General features: G+C 44.8%; 1 protein-coding gene across 5 annotated transcripts in view; it reads left to right on the top strand.

The window, feature by feature from the left end:
* Positions 1 to 20,746, top strand: part of LOC148032054 (ARM repeat superfamily protein) — a 176,847-nt gene that overhangs the window by 100,523 nt on the left and 55,578 nt on the right. For all 5 annotated transcript variants that reach the window (XM_087682675.1, XM_087682673.1, XM_087682672.1 and 2 more), the window contains 4 exons: positions 5,395 to 5,492; positions 5,585 to 5,675; positions 8,044 to 8,109; positions 8,243 to 8,302. In XM_087682675.1, the coding sequence (XP_087538801.1) occupies positions 5,395 to 5,492; positions 5,585 to 5,675; positions 8,044 to 8,109; positions 8,243 to 8,302 (315 nt within the window). The remainder of the gene's footprint in view (positions 1 to 5,394; positions 5,493 to 5,584; positions 5,676 to 8,043; positions 8,110 to 8,242; positions 8,303 to 20,746) is intronic.

Here is a 20,746-nt window from a genome sequence, read left to right as displayed (position 1 = left end):
GCACTGAAAAGAAGTTGCCCTAGTAAAAAAAAGACCAGCTAGTTTGAAATGCAGCAAAGAAAGGATGCTGTCCACCTGTAAACAGGCCGCCCAACAAAGAAGAGCTCCCGCCTAGTAGAAAAGAGGATGCCCAACAGCAAGATGCATATTTGGGGGGGCTACCTATAGAAAATGCAGGCAATGCAAGGCTGCATGTGTTGGGGGTTGTCTGCTCAAAAAGTAGATTATAGGGCCTGGTTTTGTAATGTGTTGGGGGTTGCTTGTAGAAAACACAGGTCTGTTTTGGTGTCGCCCAACCAATAGAATGGCCACCCAACTTATCTGACACCATCTAGGTGCAGTAATGGTAGCCTCGTAGAGGCTGCCCAAGAGCAAAACGTAGATCTGCCCTAGTAAATGCAGCCTTTTTAAAAAGGGTTGGAAACAAGCCACACTGCCCTATTTGACTCCAAGCGTAAGGTTTGCAGCATACGGGGATTATGCCCACAAGTTTTGTTGGGGATAGCATGCTCCTCTTGAAGATCTCTGGCTCCCACGCATGGCTTTGATACCATGTGAGAGTGCGCAACGGGAAGAGGAAAGTGAACACGGAGAGAAGAAGGAGACAAAGAGAAGGAAAAATGTGACTGCAATGGCTGAAGGTAGAAGGCTGCAATAGTCACTTCCAAGATACAACTCTACACATTAGTGTGGATGACACACAATAGCAGAAGGATCAATGATGGATGATGGATAATGAAAGTGGGAGGGCAGGCTGCCTATATATAGGCAAAAAAGAGGGAAAACAGTGCACAAAAAGAAATGCACTAATGTGTCCTCCATCTAAAATGTCTAAAACACATAAAATGAGAGACAAATACAATGTCAAAATCTCCTCATGTCCTCATTTGACTCAGATTGAGGCTTACAGGCAGGAGATGACGACACGACACACACGATTGCTAACAAATATATCCTCTCGAACGGGGTGTGGACAGTATAGATAGGGGCTAGCAATCTGCAAAACATGATTAGGCTAAGTCGTGGGTAGCCAATCAATTTATAGAATTGTGAATCCTCCCAAATTAAGATTTTTCTTTTGCTACATAAAAGCAACACTGACACTGTCTAGGAACACATTCTTTTTTTATGAAATTTTGGTAATAATTGAGTTTTGGGGTTGTAATAAAGTGCCAATCAATTTACAATGCACTTTTAGCTCAATATCCCCTTTGAGGCCCAAAATTGGAACCAAGAAGGGATTGTCAAGATAGCTCTTGTCCAATTTTGATTGATCCCAAGGTGTTCCACCCCAAGGTAGCCAGGGCATTAGGCAAAGTGTGCTTGTCGGTTACCCAAGTGACCTACCAAGACTAGAGGGGCGATCGTTATCGTACCAATGGAGCTGGAAGGGTCAACCCATAGAGGCCAAGGCATCAAAGAAAGGGTGTGTTGACCACTCTTTGACCGAAAAGGGATAATTGCACACAAATGTATATTTACAAAAATAAAATTCCAATACATGGGAAAATGCAAAGAGCAATGCAAGATCTCATGCCTATGTAAAATAAAATGCAATGGTGTCCTTTGGACAATACCCTTGCAAGGAAATGGCTCATTTAGAATCATAATGATCTTGATGATTGAGATGATGAAAATATACAAAAATAAATATGTCTGAAGCAAAATCTAAACAAAATCCTACTATCATCAAGAGAATAAAGCTGCCTTCTCTCAAAGTGAAAGGGAAAGCTAAGAAGGAATCCCCTCTCCTTGTCAATTGGAAGTTGAAGGGGATCTATGTGGGTCCTTGGTAGAAGATACTGTAAGATCAGTTGATTGGTTGGCTTGGTCAATATATTTGCAAAGTTATTTGACGAAGGCACAAAGTCTAGGTGGATGGTGCCTAGCTCAACGTGCTCTCTAGCATAGTTGCAGAAAATGGTTTTTCACGCTGCTTGAAACGGAAACATTTCGGTCCTGAAATGTGCTTCAGGACAACCATTTCTGATAGACAGGGCAAAACTCGCAGTTTCGTGGCAGGATACGCATTTCACCTTTTTATGCTCAGTTTTTGCAAGTTTCGTCTGCTCTTCATCCTCTTTTTCAGCTGATTACTCTCCCTACCTGCTACTTCTTCCCCCCCTTGACATCTACTGTTGTGCACAGCCTTGAAACCCTACATCGTTCATCCCTTAGCTGCCTGATACTTTTCCTTTCTTGTTGACACTATTTGCAGTACTTCCTCCTAAGTTTTGGAGTTGTGTTTTAGTGTTTCGAGCGAGCAATTCCTCTCTCTCTTTGTCCTTCGCTGTCCACACTGGTTCAATTTGGTTTTTCCCAACTTTGCTGCTGGTTTCCTCTATTTCCAGCAAGAAACAGCCATGGTGAAGGATACATTTTGAACCCACACGGACAACATCAGCAACTGTGGAGCTAGCGGTGGCTCAAAGCAGTGGGAACATAGTTGCCAAGGCTTTCTGAAAGTGGAGGTATGAAATGGGTTTCATAGGTTTCATATGAGTTTTGTAAATTGTTAGAAACATGTTTTATTCGAGATGGAAAAAAGTATGAAAGTTTTATATACATATACTATATGACTCATGTGACATAGAAAACACATATTGATATTATCCATTATTCTATACAATTTAAATGAGAAGGTGAATGCAATGGGTGGCACAGGGGGTCTAAACAATGGGTGGGAACTCTGCTTCAAGCAAGCATTCCATCCTTTGACATTGGAAGCATTGTGGATGACCAATTGTACCACATCGGTCACACCAACCTACTTAGTACAAGAGAAAGAAAAGGTAAGTGAGATTTAAGGGTGTAGATGAAGTAGAAGAGGTATTAGGATAGATGAATAATGATTCATGAACGATGAGATAAGAGATGGTAATTAAAATTTAGAGGAGGTAGAAGGATGAGTCATGACACATGATAAGTAATGTGAAACAAATAATGAACTATAAAGTAAAATATAAATTTTGATTTTGAAGGTTACCTCAATAATAACTTGTTAGATATGTGTATATATGAAAGCCCTCGTTCTTCTTCGTTCTCTTTGCCTTTCATCCAGTGCTTGTAAGAAAAAGGTACCAAGAGGTGAAGAAAGAAAGATGTTTATGACATCTCATTTTTTCCTATCAGTCCATCCATTGGAAAGTATGGTGCAACCATACTTTGGCCATCCGACTTGCTTGAGCTCGAGGGATTTGTTGATTCTCTCCCTCTCCTCGTAGAGGTTCTTGGTCCGCATATCGTTGTAGGCGATGGAATACTACCCCTCGCATGGACCAACTGCCGCAAAAGCTTTGACATTTCTTTTCGACCTATCCACTAGAAGCAAATGGAATGGGAGATTGCACTCCAAAATTGTGCATGCAATCTCTACCTTTGCATTCCTTTGGCTCTCTTTGAGAAAAGACAAAGGATCAGAAATACCACCCGTGGCTTTTTGTAACAAAGTTTGTGTGCAAGGCCTTTTGCTTCTGACGGTGGCGGCAAAGCTTGAGGTTGTTGAGGTGCATGGAGTAGGAGTAGGATTTTCAAAAGCATCCGCTTCCATGTCGGGGGTGACCACCTCCTCTCGAGCCTTTGCCATGCTCAATGACACATGGCTGCTTTGATTGGGGAGGAGAGGCTATTTCTTCATGATTTCATTGGGCATAGATAGAGGGATTTGAAGACATGGGCCACATTGGCACCTTGGTCAAATGAGTGATGAGCCTGGTCACACTACTTGTCACCATCTTCCCACAAAACTTGCAAGTCGAATGGAAGCGGTTCGATTTGCCCATGGCCTTCTCAAGGTTTGTGCTATAGAGAGGAAAAGCTTCATGAAGAGGCCTAGGCATTGTGGAGAAGAATGAGGAGAATGGAGGAGAGGGAGAGGAGGGATTTGGGAAAGGGAGAGGGAGAGGGAGAGGATATAATATGTATGGATGAAACTTGAAAGTGAGAGAGAGGGAGAGGGAGAGGGATATAATATGTATGGATGAAACTTGAAAGTGAGAGAGAGGGAGAGGGAGAGGGATAGGGAGAGGAGAGGAAGAGAAGGTGAGGGAAAGGGATCGGGAGAAGGAGAGGAGGAAGAGAAGGTGAGGGAAAGGGAGAGAGAGAGAGTAGGGTGATTGAAGAAGTTGGAGGCTGATTTGTGTGATGAGATTTGGGGGGTTTGGGGCTGCATTGGGGGGGGGGCACTTTTATAAGGCTGAGGTGATGGAGAAGAGAAGAGAGAGGAGTATGAAAGAGGGAGGAGTGTGAAAGAAGAGAAGTTTGAATATGCAAGAGCCCAGAAAAAGGGCAGTTTTTTGAAAAAATGTGCAAACAGACATTTAGAATTGTTGGTTTTTTAAAGTATAGTTTGAACGCATGCTAACCATATGGTACCATATAGAACGAACTTATGGTACTATATTTATGGAACATATCATACACACACGAAATGCAACCTTGCCTGCCCTTGTAATATCTCCTTTGATGTATCAAAGAAAGACACCTGCCGCAAGGCTGTCCTGGCATTAAAGTTTCCTAGTAGGATGGCATGTCCCTCCTTGCTCTTTGAAGAGCACTGTCACTCCTCTTGACCCTCTGCCACTCTGGTTTGTGTGTCTCCTCCCTGTATTCAGACTCCCATCTCTAACCTATCACTCGTGGGAGTGTAGTATGTGGTCCTTGATGCGTCTCTGAGTAGAAGACAATCTCTCTCCCTCCAAATCTCTCTTGAAATGCTCCAGCATCTAGTCATAGAGAGATCACTAGGGACTTCCATTTTCTTGTTGGCGTGGATGTGGCCTACTGTGGTTTGCTTGATTGGATGTCTTCACGCATTTATGATTAGTTTATGTATTGGAACTCCTGGGTTTGGCCTCTATATGTGCAATTGAAAGTTTTCACTGCTTGGCATCCTCTTGACTCTAGAAAGGAGGTTAGTCCACTTTACAGACCCAACATCCCAAGTTTTTTCATTTTATGCCATGGACTAGTCTTTGGCACATCTGGCAGGCTCGCAATGGTTTTATTTTTGATTCGGCCTCATGCATCGGTGGTCATGTGGGCTGTGTTTGAGGATTGCAATTATGGCAAATTACTTCTATGGTTTCGGCTGGTGTGATACTTGGAGAGATGGCTGCTTCATGGATGGATATAATTTGCACCACCCCTATTGTGCCTGTTTCATGATTCCCATCTGTTCTTGTAGCCCTGTATTTTGGTAGTCTTTTTGCTTTGTGACTGCTTGCTGCCTCTCTTTAGTTGTGCTTGGTTGGCCAGAAGGCTTGTCATAAATATTTCAATTTATTAATGCAATCTTCTTCTTCTTCTTCTTCTTCTTCTTCTTCTTCTTCTTCTTCTTCGGGGAGAGAGAGTGTGTTTGTGTCTTGATGCTAATGATGTTATTGATTTTTGTAGGCCTGTGGTGTTCTTCGTGCTGTGGAGCCTTTGAATGCTTTTCTGGCATCTCTGTGCAAGTTTGCACTTGTTTCTCAGAATGAAACAGAGAAGCCGAGGTTTTTATCGTTGGATGTGGCTGTTTTCTTTAAACTTGTTATTCCTATTTACAACTCACTAAATGGATGTTCTGGGGTTCATCTGGTTGCAGTGCCACTGGACTGATATCTCCATCAGGGAAAAAGGCTGAAGCGACACCTGAACCAAGAGACGTGGTGGTTTTGACACCGAAAAATGTACAGGTTAGGTGGAAGTTTCTGTTTGATGTTACAACAGGCAGTGCTGATAAAGCTAATGAAACAATGAAGTTCTAATTTGCAAGCCTTTCCACCATAAACCCAGGCATTGTTCTTGAAATTGCATAGAGGTCTAGACCTATTAATGTACTTGTTTATATATGCAAAGGGTTACATAAAGGAGCACAACTACACACTAATGACAGATTTAAAAGTTCATGGTCTTTACTGGGTCAAGAAATGGTTTTCTGTTGATTTGCTGATACCTGATGTGATTAGTGTATTGAGAGTATGTTTTGATATCTGTTATCTGTAAACAAGCAGCAAGATTATTTTGGTGGGGCCATAATTTGAACTTATGATAGGGATTTTGTTCAGACTATAATTATAATTGAAATGCAGTTTTTGATCATGTTGCAAAAGTGGGACATGAATCTCGTATCAAATACTGAATCATGCTCCCCAACCAACCAACATCCCCCCCACTCCCACCGCCCGGCGAAAGTTTAGGCCATGGATTTCTATCTCCACCATGGAATAATGAGTCACATACTGTATACTAATACATCATAATTTTATATTTCATAATGCATTAATACATCTATACTTGCAGAACATATTTTCATTCAAAAGAGAGATGAATCAATCAAAATATGAAAATAAGAGAGAATCACATGATTGGGCCCAAGCTTCCCCACAATATAGTTCTTCTTCCACGGATAATTTAGTGACATACATATATATTCATGCCTCATACTTTCATACAAATGAGTTATGGATGAGTAGAGGTATGCTACATGAGAAGGGATCAAGAGATGGTTGCAGTAGGTGTAGAGATTTTTGTGTAATCTGGACCTTCGGCATTATTATTGCTCTTGAACATGTCGAAAGGCCATAAATGATGCTTGGAGCACTGAATTTGAATTTGAATGGTTGAGAAGCTACCTAATTTCTCCCTTGATTCTGTTTACAGCATATGTGTAATTCTCTTTCTTGCTTTTCCCCAAATTTTGCCAAGGTAGGTTATATAACTGAAATAAGTAAAGCTTACAATGGAGAAATTGTAAGCTTAATCAATGCATTACATCCATCTTAATCAAATACATTACACATCGATGAAGAATTATGTTGAAATTTGTAGAAATATGTTAATGGCCTACAAGAACAATATCATGATTTATATTATTTTAATTAATCCAATTCAAGTTGCTGGATAGTTGGTGCTAGAATGATGTAGCAGGATAGGTGGAGTCACTTGAGCAACATCTGAGCTATCTAATATTATATTTATCTGAGCTAAAAAGTTAACTTACTGGCATGGTTATACCATTTCAAAGCTCATTTTGTGGTTTATACTATGTATTGAAAATGGATCTTGAAGTGGTTTGTAAGAAAAGAAGTGATAAATCCTCCGAAAGAATATACAAAGCATTCTCACTGAACATGTATATCTTCGCAGATTTGTTTGTGGAAAGGTTATCTAAGGCTGTTTGACTGATATAATTTAGCAAAAAAACAGTCCCCAAGATGGTCATGGGTTGAGGCAACAAGTAGAGGTTGTGGATTCAAGCATCTTTGACTACCATGGGGCAGACACATTGTTGGTTTGCCAGATTTGACATGGTGATTGCACTAATATGTCATAGCTATGGCTCTACCCCCTTTTCCAAGGACATAGAAGGGTACAAAGAAAGGCATCAATAGAGTGTTTGGTGCATCCAAGCTAGCCACTATAATGGTAGGTGTCTCGTACCACACAAGACGGGTTGGGGTGGGTGTCGAAGAGTAGTAGAAACGATAGAGTTTAGAAGAGAGCAATATGTGAAAGCACAGCTTGGAGTGATGCTGTGGGCAGAATGAACATGCCGCTTGTAGTACAACATGTGAGTCAGGCAGGAAGAGAGATCTCAATCTGCAAGGTGAGTCAGAACTTGAGGGATGGTGGATTTGGATAATAGATTCAAAGAGCCTTCATGAGTTCATGTTATTCTTAGCAGCTTTACAGCCGGTGAGTTCCTTTGAACTTCTGTATCAGCCTGTCAGGCCATGTATCTTAAGCTGCTATTTTTGACTAGCCATCCTTCAAACAGAGAAGCAGACTTAAAAGACAAAAACTTACAAAGATGAAGGGGTTTTAGGACAATGGTGCAATTTAAAGTTTTTGGTGTATCAGCATTTAAACCTTTGCACAAGAATCAGTTACAAATTTTAGACTGGAAGGGTTTGAAAGTTATAACTCAATCTTTCAGTTACGAATTTTTATTTTGTATTCCAGGAATACTGAATAATATATTACTTCCAAAGACTCTTCTGGTCGAACATAATGTATTCACTAGTAAACAAGCTGTAATGTTTTTGGGTTTTTTGTTTCCAGGCACTGAGGACTATTTTTAACATTGCACACAGATTGGACAGTGTTTTGGGTCCATCTTGGGCATTGGTATGATTGATCTTTATTTTTCAATGTAATTATCAAGCCTTTTTCTTTTCTTGTGGTGACCTTAACTGTAGCAAGTACAAATGTTCAATGATTGTACTAGCAATTTATTCAAAGCTCTATCATGCATGGACAGGTTTTGGAAACACTCTCTATGTTAGATCGTGTAATTCATTCACCACATGCGACCACTCAGGTATGTCAGAAAATCGAGTAAATCCAAATGGGAAGAAAGGTATATAGAGAAGGAAAATGAAAGTCAATAGTAAAAATCTTATTTTGCTAAGGGGCTTGTGTGTCCTCAAATCTCTGATTTCCGTCTAGAAATGAAATATTAATACAAAAATGGCCAAATCACATGAATGAGACCAAAAGTTACATTTACATTACTTACGTGATGAAGTACAACTATCTGCCATTTTACTGTGAATTTGATATCATGGAAGGAAAACGTTCTTAATCTAGAAGGCATTTAAAAAAAACTAGAGCTGAAGTTAATAAGATATTAGTGATAGTGTGTGTCTATGTATGCATGCACACATATTGGCATGCTAATGTGTCTGTGTGGGTGGATGCCACAATAATTTCCTTGTCATAGGCTTTTCTTCAAAAGGCATGTTTTAAAAGCTCGCATACTAGTAGACAAAGGCAGATTATTCTTAGGATCAACCAAAGATGGCTTTTGGCAGGCTCAAAACTCAATTTACAAATGAATGTACTGAACGCTTTATGGATGCTGCTGCCTATGGCTTCAGCTGATGTCAGGAATGCTCATCGCCTATCTCTACCTAACTGAGACCCCCCCTGCCGTCTCCCTCTGTGTTACCGCTGGACCCATGTAAAGCCGTCAGCATCCATCTGCGGGCCTGTTGGCGGAGCCACCTTGGCTCCGAAGCGTGTGCAATCTGTTGCTTGATGCCCAAAGTCATGGCATCGCAGGCATTGCGCTGGCTGCCTAGTCACAATAACGTGCTGCCTGAAGGAGTGTCTGCCTGTCTCAATTTCGAGAAGATTTGGTATGTTCTTTGCATCTTTCACAACCACCCGTACCTCACAGACGGCTAAGAGCTATTCCTCAGAGAGGACAATATGCAAGGTGTTTTGACAGGGGGGGCACCCTAGAATGCAGCAGCGTCACCAGAGGTTTCCATTGCACGTCCTTCCTGAGGACCTACCAATCAAGCTTCTGTGCTACTGGAGGGGGGAATGTTGCTGCAGATGGAGGGAGCAACTGGGGGGGGGGGGGGGGGGAGAGGTGGTCGAGGGGCAGCTTGGAGGCGAGGAGAGGTCGTGTGGTAGGCGGGGGGTGGTGGCAAACTTGGGGTTTTCTGGTGAGGGAGGGGGGGCAGCATGCCGTGGGATGGCAGGTCAAAGGATGGGAGCATTGTGGGGGGGCCCTACAGGATGGGTGAAGCAAGGCGAGGGAGACAAGGGCAGCGCGGGGGCTCAACAGCAGGGGGAGATTGCCTGGCGGGAGGGGGAGATGCAGCGCACACCACGGGGTGACAGGGCGGGAGGAACGGGGGGAGAGCAGGGGCGCAATGGCGACAGCAATAGCACGACGGGAGGAAACCGCTTAGCTGTACAAGATGCCCCATCATACTTGTTTTGTATGTGGATGACATGTTGCTAGCTGGGAAAAGAAAGACTAGCTTGGATGCTCTCAAAGATCAGCTGAAATCAGCTTTGTCCATGAAAGATTTGGGGAATGCAGAGCATATATTAGACATGAGGATGCGCAGGGATAGAACACAGAAATTGCTATTCTTATCTCAAGAAAAGTACATTGAAAAGGTATTGGACAGATTTAACATGGCTGAAGCTATAAGCCTTTTGGGGTGCCCTTACCTCCATACCTTAAACTTAGTAAAGCCAACAACCCAAAAGATGACGTGGAAGCCAATGCTATGAAGGGAGTCCCTTATGGATCAGCCCGTGGCTCTCTTATGTATGCTATGGTTATTACTCGTCTAGACATTGCTCATGCAATGGGAGTTGTCAGCAGGTTTATGTCAAATCTTGGCAAACCACATTGGGAAGCTATCAAGTGTATTCTTCGATATCTAAAGGATGCACTTAGTTTGCAGGGTTATTGTGATGCAGACATGGCAAGTGACTTGGACCCTCGTAAATCCACTAGCGGATATGTCTTTACAATTGTTGGTGGGGCTGTTTCTTGGTGTTCCAGATTGTAGAACATGGTAGCACTGAGTACTACTGAAGCTGAATACATATCAGCTACTGAAGCTTCTAAGGAAGCTATATGGTTGAGCAAACTTGCAGAGGATCTCGACATGTCTATGGGTACCGCAATGTCGGGATGTGATAGCTAGAGTGGTGTGTATGTGGCTAAGAATGCCATGTATCATTCACGCACAAAGTATATAGATGTGGGATATCACTTTATCACACAGATTCTAGAAGATGGTCTAGTTACATGGACCAAGATCAAAACACAAGACAACCCTGCAGATGCTCTCACCAAAAGTCTAAGCAAGGCTCAGCATGAGCATTGCATATGACTAGTGGGAGTTGGTTAGAGGTTCACTTCGGACCTTTAAGTGGGAGGTTGTTGGGATAAAGGCTCTTTATTTACCTCCGTGTATAGTACACGTGTATTATTTAGTTGTACATGTGAATGCACCCTTATGTGCCCTAAGTATAAATACATTTTATTCTTTGTGTACCAACACATTGATGGTACACCCAAAATCGAATCGTACTCTCTCTCTCTCAGTCACTCTCACTCACCTGCTCACTCCTCGAGCTGCTGCTCACTCCTCCAGCTGTTAACATTTCCAACAGAAATATTTCCAAGAGTGTCTATCTCAAATTGTTAACCATTTAAGAGATTTTTTAGAGTAGAAGGTTTAGAAGCTTCCTTCTCTAAAAAAGTGACATGTGGCATCTAGAATAGGACATGTGTCATTTTGAAGATACAAATGTGGCTACACTTGTCATTTGTAACCTCTACCTTCCACTTTTGAGCACCCAAGCCCCACATCTATATATTGGAGGACTCTCTCTTGATGTCCGATAAGCTTTTATATTGAAATTTTAGTCACATACTTGTACTCTTCTATCTATCACTTATCCAAGAAGCACTTTCTACTTAGCTTGATCTAGTGTAAGCACTAAAGGAGAAAATGAGCTTGCTGCCTGGAGTATGTTGAACTTAGGGTTTCAAAACCCTAATTTTCAGAATTGCAGCAAATCAACCCTTTGTATATGGTTCATGCACATGATGCCCATGGTTTGTTTCAATAAATTTCTATAAAGTGGGAGAGACCGGCTCCCCTCTCAATGCGGTGTGGATTTTCTTCATTCTCTTTCTCTCTTTGTTTGGCTTCTAATTTTCATGGTGATAATTGATCAAGTTTATTAAGTTTAAAGTTTTGTATTTCACGTCTATGGTCTTTGTATCAATGTAGCGAAATCCTCCCTCATTAGTTGTACTAAACTAGAGTTGCATTCTTTACAAGGGCAAGGTATGGTGATCCCTTGTGGAAATGCTAGGCGGCATCTAGGTTATCCCCTAGGCGTTGATGTTTAATCCAAGCAATTGTTGCAATGAATTTCTCATTAATTCGAGATAAAGTTTCTTTGCTGCAAATTGCAAGCCTAGCCTTTCCACGTTCCCCATAAATTGGCACAATCCATCATACTCCCTACCATAGTTGTTAGGTACGAAAGGTACGATACGTTATGGTATAATAAAACACGGTACTAAATGGTGTCTTAAGATTTTATAAGGTAGAGTATGCTATTAGTACCAAAAAAAAGTAACTTGATTATTTTAGAATAAAGAAAATAGAATAGATATTTAAAGTTTAAATAGCAATGCTATTAGAGTATATAAGATGAATATCTAAGGGTAAATTGCCAAAACCTCATGCTGCATGCGCAACATGCACTACTGTTAGCTAAAAGTTACAAGTACATAGATGGAAGTGGATGCATCATACACGAAGGATCATACAAATAAGAGTAGGCTTGAGAGAGAGAGAGAGAGAGAGAGAGAGAGAGAGAGAGAGAGAGAGAGAGGGAAATGCTCTGGCGCGCCCTAAATCGGCTCTCGTCTGCGTCCTCGCCGCCTGACGCCCTGTCGCCAGCCCAGTCGCCTGACGCCCTGTCGCCAGCCCAGTCGTCGTCGCCTGAAGCCCTGTCGTCAGCCCAGTCGCCTGACGCCCTGTCGTCGCCTCTGTTCGTCGCGAGAGAGAGAGAGCGTCTGCGAGTACGTCTGGCCCTGCGCGCGCCTGTCTAGCCCTCCTGCGCCCGTCTGCCGTCCTGCGCACGTCTGGCCCTCCTGCCGCCGCCCCTCTGACCTGCGGGCTTGGCGCCGCCCTGCCCTCTCGCCTGTCGCTACACCCTGCGGCCTTTCGTCGCCCCCCCTGCGCGCCGTTCGTCTTTGTCCCGCCTGCGTGCTGCGTCGCCCTGCCCTGTGGTTCCTTCGCCATCCTGCCCTGCGCGCCGCCTGGCCCCGTCCTCCAGGGTGCGCAGGCTTGACTGGATCCTGCGCGAAGCTGGGAACTAGCAATACGTCCCTGCGCAGGATCGACCTCACCTAACCTAGCTCGCCCTCTGCCAGGACGCGTGTGAAGACAGCAGTATGGCTGGCCTGGATTTGGATTTTCTTGACCGGACAGTGGCAGCCCTTGGCCCTGATTCCGATGCTGACGAGCCGGAAGATATGGTGCCATGCACGGAGGAGTTGCCGCCGAGTTTTGAACAGCCGCCTGCCGGCAAACGTTCCAAGCATACGCCCGATGAGCCCATGAGTCCTCCGGAACGCTCCTATGCGCAAGTGGCCTCTGATCCTGTGGATTCGCAGGAAATTGACTGGGAGCACTTGCTGGACTTCGCCAATACTCTGCTTGGTGATTATGTCCAGCATAATACCGAATCTTTTTCTGTTGCGGGAACGGATGATGTGCTGGAAGCCACGGTGGACCCCAAATCCGTCTTGCGATCCTTCTCGGTGTTCTATGACCGTGCAGTTATACTTTTCTTCACCGGCAGGATCCCAGTGCTTTCGCACATTCGCCAGTGGTTGCACCATCTATTGCAAGGGGAGTCTGTTGACGAGATCTTCCTTGGACCTCGCGGGTTTTATGAGGTCCTGCTGAAATCGGAAACGCATCGCGCTGAGCTCCTGTCCAAGTTGCCGCTATTCTTTGATCGCCGCTTAGTCCATGTTGTGCCATGGCGCCCCATGGCCGACTTCCAGCGTCTGCTTCAACGCGAATGCCCGGTGTGGGTGGAGGTGGAAAACTGTCCCGCGGTCTATTGGCCCATGTTGAAGGATGCGATGGCAGTTGTGGGAACAGTGCTGGTTCCCCCAAGCCTCAGGGCGATGAACCGCAACCGTTTATGCATGCTATGGGACACGGCCAGGAAAAGGCCCGCGTGGCTCCGCCTCAATTGTTCGGGCATGCATCCTTTGTATTTTCGCTTAAAATGGGGCAACTTTGCGGGCCACTGCTTTTCATGTGGTAAATTGGGGCATTTCATGGCCGAATGCCCTGAAAAGCAATCGTCTTCCGAGGATGCGCAGGTTGTGCTGCCCAAGGACGACATGGTGCTTGATGCCACGCCCCAGGAAGCCCTTCAGTCTCCTCATGTCATAGATAAAGGCAAACAACAGGTCCTGAGTGTGGATCCCCGTCGCACTGACTGGATTGAGGCACGTCCTAAAAAAGGTAAAAAGTTGGATGCAGGCTTGGCGGATCCTGGGCCTCCCGCTTCCCAGGATTCCGTGCGCACGTATACGCGCTGGAAAGAAATGGCCACTTCACAGCAGGCTGCACGTCCTACGGCCCCGTCGGGCCCCCGCAATCAGTCTCCAAGGAGAGCCTATACCGACGGCCCCAGAGGCCCACCTGCCAAGCTGGCGTTCGATGCCAAAGGAAATGTTATTACACCCTGGGATCGGCGTTATCCCCGCCCCTCTCCCAAGGCAGTGGATTTCCCTTCTACCTCCAAAGCAGGTCGCCAGAATTCTTTCGCAGTATTGGCTGATTTTCTGGATGAGGGTGTCCTGGATGCTCTCGCAGAAAAGGTGAAATCGAGGCAGCAGGCGCCTCGTTCCTGACTTCCTTCTTTGAGGATACATGAAGATAGCCACGTGGAATGTGCGAGGCATTTGCTCTCGCCATAAGCAACATGCCATGTGGACCGTCTTGCACGAGAACCAGTGGGATGTATTGTGTGCAGTTGAGCACAAAAGTCACGATGAAGCAGGAAAAGTGATGGATTGTCATGGATTCCGTCTATTTTATGCAGGGACCCATGCTACGCACTATTCGGGCGTGCTGATGATTGTCCATGAGAAATATCAGCCTGTCCTTGTTAAAAATGATGTGCACGGGCGCTTTCTGGTGATTGAAGTCTTATTTGAAGGAGAGATTTTATGGCTGTTGGGCCTCTATGCTCCGAATGATCCTGCATCCCGACGAGATCTTTGGTCCACTCTGCAGGGCTCCATGTCACTCGGTCGAAGGGGATTCTTGATGGGAGACTTCAATATGTGTGTTGACTCTTCTCAATCCACTTCAGGGCATTCGGTAATGGATACGCCGGAAAGCCGGGTGTGGAGTTCCTTTGCTTTGCACGTGCTCAAGCAAGATCTTTGGTCGTGGCTTCACCCTTCTGTTTCAGGCTTTACTTTTCATTCCGCACAATATGCAACTACCTAGTCGCGACTGGACAGAATGTATATCATGCAGGGCGATGATTTTCTCCCCGAGATGCTGGAAATGAAGGTCTTGCGGCAATATGCGTTGTCGGACCACTTCCCCCTCCAGCTTGAGATGCGGGCACACTCTATTGCACCTTTTGTGCAATTCCTGGATAGGCTCCCTTTACGTTTCAACTCCTCTTATTTGAAGCATTCAATTTTCCAGGGCTATATGCAGCAGCTGATTGAGAGGTTCTTATTGGACTTCGCTTCTGAGGGCTTGCCTTCATTTGCACGGCTGCTCTCTAATGTGCAGCGGGTTGCTCGTCAGTATGGGATTCATCATGCCTCGCTTTGCCGCCGACGTCGACATGCAGCAGAAGACTTACTGGCTTTGGTCCGTTCCTTGCTCCTGGATTCCCCTGATGATGATTTTCTGCTGTCTCTGGAGAGGCGGTTGGCCCATCTTAGTCAAGTGTTTCAGTTGAAATCTTATCAACAGGCCAAGCTGCACAACTTGACGGACACAATGCAAGACAGCGCCTGCCAGTCTCATAAGTTCTTCCGCGCCTTGCATGCGTCTCCGGCTCGCGAAAATATGATCAGGCTCCAGGATTCGGAAGGTCGCATGGTCACGGATCCGCAGACCATTGTCACTATGTGCAGAAACTATTTTATGGACCTTCTTGGTTCCTCTTCCTCGCCTTCTAGCCAGGTTACGCATGCCCGCTCGGTCTTCTATCGTCTGGTCCGCCAGCAGGTTCCAGCTGATATGCATCCGCCAGCAGGTTCCAGCTGATATGCAAGCCGCTTTGGAGACGGATATTTGCGAGGAAGAGGTCATGGATGTTTTGTTGCACCTGTCGAATGATAAAAGTCCTGGCTGGGATGGTCTCACTAATGAATTCTTTCAGATCTCGGCCACGCAGTTGGTGAAGCCATTGGTGGCCATGTTTCAGCAGGTGTGGGAAACGGGAGTCATGCCCTCCTCATGGAAGCAAGCTCTTATCAAACTCATTCCAAAGGTCCCTTCGCCGTCAAAGTTGCAACACTGGAGACCAATCTCTTTGATGGGCTCCATGTATAAAATCTACTCCAAAGTGCTGGCAAATCGGCTTCACAAGCACCTTCCAGCTATTGTGCATCCTCTCCAATATGGTTTCATTAAGGGCCGCAACATTCTGCATAATATCTTAAATGTGCAAATGGCTATTGACTATGCGCGGCACTCCGGCCAGGAAGTGGTATTGATCCAATTGGACTTGGAAAAGGCGTTTGATTATGTGGACTGGTCTTTCATTGCAGACCTCATGTCGGCTATGGGCTTTGGTACCCGAATGTCCCGATTGATCTACACCATTAGTGCTGAGGCTTCGTCCAGAGTTATGCTTAATGGTGGAGTTACAGAGCCATTTGTCCTTGCACGCTCGGTCAGACAGGGCTGTCCTTTGAGCCCTCTCTTCTTTGCCCTGGCGACTCATCCGGTCCTTTCAATGTTATCCTCCATGGCAGCCTCTGCTCAGCTGGCCAGCCTGTCTCTTCCGTTGGGTCAGCACTTCGTTAGCCAATCTTTGGCTGATGACACCTTTATGATTTTGCAGGCGGACAGGGACAACATTCGCAGGGCATTAGATGTTTGGACACTCTTTGGTCAGGCCTCTGGGCTTCGCATCAATGCCCTCAAGTCAGCCATTCTCAGTTGCACGGAGCCTGATTTACAGTCCTTAGGCTGGCAAGGCCAGGTGGTTTCCCGTGGATCCATTGTCAGGCATCTTGGATACCCATTGGGGGTGGATGTACGGCCGAAAGACCTGCTGGAGTGGATTTCACAAAAGCTGGCGGCGAAGTTTATGTATTGGAAGTCGCAAGCGTGGCCATTCCATGTCCGCCTCAAAGTGGCCCAGACAATCATGCTTCCAATGCTAACGTATTTCCTGCCTTTGTTGCCATGGACGCCTACCACTTTGAAGGCCCTCACTCATCCCATCCGTTTCATGCTGTGGAAGAAGGATTCACTGCAGCCCGGCATTTCCTGGATTTCGTGGTCACACGCATGTACCCCTAAGCGCATGGGTGGAGGAGCTATTTTGGATGCACACACTCACATGTTAGCTCTCCGTTGGTCTCTTTTTCGTGCCATGTGTGTGGACCATCACCCATGGACCATCATAGCCCGTTATTTTCTTGAGGACGGCGGGCTCCGCCATGGCAACACACGGCTTCGGGCCTCCTGGTGGCATGTCCTTAATGCTGACTCTCGTATTTCCAGTCCCTCTTCCTCTTTGTTACTGCACTTGGTCGGCTCTTGGAAAGTGGTGCTCCAAAAGGCCCGTTGGCACCCAGTAGGGGACCGCTTGCAGACTAACTCCTTTCAGCAGGAATTGTTGGCGGTATCGAGACTCCTTTCCTGGGAAGATAAACATCAACTCAGACCAAGATTCAATCGCATGGCCCGTTTAGGTATGACGTCGGTTGCGGATGCTACCCTTGCCACTCGCAATGTCCTCGTATCATTTCGGACTGCTCGGCGACTCTTCAAGATCCCGCGTGGATACCGTGATTTATGGGAGCAGCTTTCGTCAGAACTTCAGGGTCGGCAACCCTTTCCTGCCTTGACTGTGGATCGCCCTTGGCAGGACTGGGACCTTGCAGGCCGCCTCAGTCTGGAAAAGGCCTCTACTAATCAGGTGTATCATCTTCTTGTTCAAGATCACCAATGGCTGGGAGAGAAAGCTAATACTGTTTGGGGACTGCGGAAATCGCAGTCATGGTGGCAGAAAACGGTGATGAAAGGCTGGCTCAATAAGACACCTTTCAAATGCAAGGTTTTTCTTTGGCGGGTCATGATTGGTGGTCTTCCTCTGGCCTCGGCCCTTGCCAAGCGTCGCATCTCGAATGGCAATTGTTTCTTCTGTATCACATTGCCGGAATCGGCCCGACATCGTTTTCTCTCTTGCCCGCTCGCCAAGAATATCTGGTCGCTCTTGTCGCACATTTGGCGCGCGGTGGTGGGGTCCTCGCTAACTCCTTTCGACTGGGTTTTTGTGCGCCCGAAGTATCCCGCACCGCCACAGTTGCATGAGAAGCTCTTATTTCACTTTTTCAGATATTGGGGGTGCTGGCACATTTGGACCATGCGCAATGCTTTTCTCTTTGATTCGGCCTCTAATGTTCCCCGACATATTGCCAGGCTTAAAGGCCTCTTGCATTGGCAGCTAGATATCATCCGACACTCCGACTTGCTCCCTTGGGAGGATTTGCATCCGTGGCATATGGCAATTGCCTCTGGGTCGTTGCCATGATTGGTGTAATCTTTTTAGTGCATCACTACGGGGCTTCCCCACACGTTGGCCTAGGGCCCTCGTGTATCTTGTAATCAGATAAAAAAGAGAGAGATAGAGAAAGCCGCTTCACATGATGGCTTTGTGTCATCATGTATCTTGTAATCCAGTAATCTTGTATTTTTTTCGTAATTAATACAATTACCTTTTACGAAAAAAAAAAAAAGAGAGAGAGAGAGGGAGAGAGAGAGATGAATACGATATGATACTAAATTATATGAATATGTACGGTACGGTACATAGATGGGAGTGGATATATCATACATGAAGGATCATACAAAGAAGAGTAGGCTAGAGAGAGAGAGCAAGGAATAGAGAGAGAGAGAGAGTCGGCTGTTTCCACAGGCGTGCAGACGGCGTCAGCATCGCTCGTCAATTGTCTGTCCTAGGCGCGGGGGTCCCTGCCATCGCCCTTCAGTCATGTGGCCCCGCGTCTCTTATGTCTCGGCCCTGAGCGTCGCCCTGTTCTGTCCCGCCCTGTCTGCTGCTTGTTGCGCTGCCACGTCGGCAGCCGCCCCGTCTCCTTCGCCTGTGTTCCTGTTCGAGGCTCCGTCTGCGTGTGCTTGTTCTTTCCTGCAGAGGCACCCAGCTCCTGTAAACCCTAAACCTGACAACCTGCGTGTGCTTCTCCTTTCCTGCAGAGGCACCTAGCTCCTGTAAAACCCTAAACCTGACCGTCGTCAGAGAGGCAGCGTCTCGGACAGCGTGCTCACTGATCTGTACAAAGAGAGAGAGAGAGAGAGAGAGAGAGAGAGAGAGAGAGAGAGAGAGAGATTGAGAGAGAGAGAGAGAGAGAGAGCAAGGCCGGCGCCGTTTCTGCTCCCCGTGAGCTCCTAGTTCGACCGCTGACCAGTACACGTAGTAATACAGTATGGCTGGTTTGGATATGGCTTTTATAGACCAAACGGTGGCAGCTCTTGGTCTGGATTCCGATACAGAGGAACCCGAAGATATGGTTCCTTGCACCGAGAAGATGCCCCCTGGTCCTGACTTCCAACCTACGGGCAAACGCATCAAGCATACGTTGGATGAGACAGTGACACACAATGATCTAAATGAAACAGTGACACAATCTTTTCTCATAAAACATAAATCTATTAGAATAAGGTAAAGAATCAATTGAAATCCAGTTATTAGGAAGTAATTTATTCCAAAATCAGCTTGGAAATTGGAATCATGGTCATAAGTATCCTTCATAAGAATAAGGAAATCAAAAGATATAACGGAAATATTATGGATATTTGGTGTTCTACTCAATGCATCGGCAACAACATTTTCTTTTCCAGGTTGATATTGAATAAATGGATGGAAACTTTGAATGAAAGCAGTCTATTTAATATGTCGGTCAGAAATTTGTGGGTGACTAAGGAGATATTTGATACTTTGTTGGTGAATTTTAATCAGGAATTCAGATCCCATTAGATAGTGTTTCCATTGACGTAAGGCTTGTACTACAAGTAACAATTCGTTATCATATGTGGAATACTTCAATTCAGAGGGTTTAAGTTTGCAACTAGAATAGTCTATGAGATGTGAATCTTGCATAAGGATAGCTCCTATTCCTAATCCGCTAGCATCAGTGACTACTAGAAAAAATGGCAATTAAAATCAAGTAATTGCAAAACAGGTACATGTGTTAAAGCGTGTTTCAGTAAATCAAATGACTTTTGTTGGTTATCAAACCAATGATATACAACATCTTTCTTTAATAATTTTGTCAAAGGCAATTCAAGCAATGAAAAATTTCTCAAATTTTTTTTGTAAAAGTTGGCAAGACCTAAGAAAAAACGTAACTCATGCACATTTTTAGAGATTAGCCAATTCAAAATTGCTTCTATCTTTTTAGGATCTACACAAATATCATCAAAAGAAATAATATGTTCTAAGTATTCAATTTGGATTTGGAAAAATTCACTCTTTTCAAGGTTAGCATACAATTGATTCACTTTTAACAATTGAAAAACCAAAGATAGATGTTCATAATACTTATTCTTATTCTTACTGAAAATCGATATGTCATCAAAGAAAACAATTACACAATGCTTATACTTCAAAAATATTCGGTTTATTATATGATTGAATGTAGCTGGTGCATTAGTCAAACCAAAAGACATAACAAGGAATTCATAATGACGAAACTGAGTTCTAAATGCAGTTTTCAAAATGTCAAGTGTATCCAATCGTACTTGATAATATCCGGATTTGAGATCTATCTTACTAAAAATAGTGGCTCCTTAAATTTTTTCCATGAGGTTGTCTACCCTAGGGATCAGATATCTATTCTTAACAGTAATCTTGTTTAGTGTACGATAGTCAATGCACATCCTATAAGTATTATTTTTCTTTTTGACTAATAGGATAGGTGTACCAAAATGAGAACTATTGGGCCTAATGAGTCCTCGGGTTAAATGTTCTTCAACTTGTGCTTGGATTTCTTTCTGTTTAATTCGATTACGTCTATAAGGTGCTTTGCATGGTGGTTGAGAACCTGGGATTAAGTCTATTTTATGATCTTCAGAACGTGTAGGTAGTAAACCAAGGGCTAAATCGGCAGCAAAAGAATCTTTAAATTGTAAAAGGAATTGTGCGTGCCTAGAATAAATCTGATTTTCCTTAGCTTCAA

This window comes from Lygodium microphyllum, chromosome 8, assembly GCF_053477565.2.
Source record: "Lygodium microphyllum isolate KBCC chromosome 8, Lygodium_microphyllum_v1.1.10, whole genome shotgun sequence".
NCBI classification, from domain to species: Eukaryota; Viridiplantae; Streptophyta; class Polypodiopsida; order Schizaeales; family Lygodiaceae; genus Lygodium; species Lygodium microphyllum.
The sequence above is the reverse complement of the archived record's forward strand: the minus strand, read 5'-3'. Positions and strand labels throughout refer to the sequence as shown.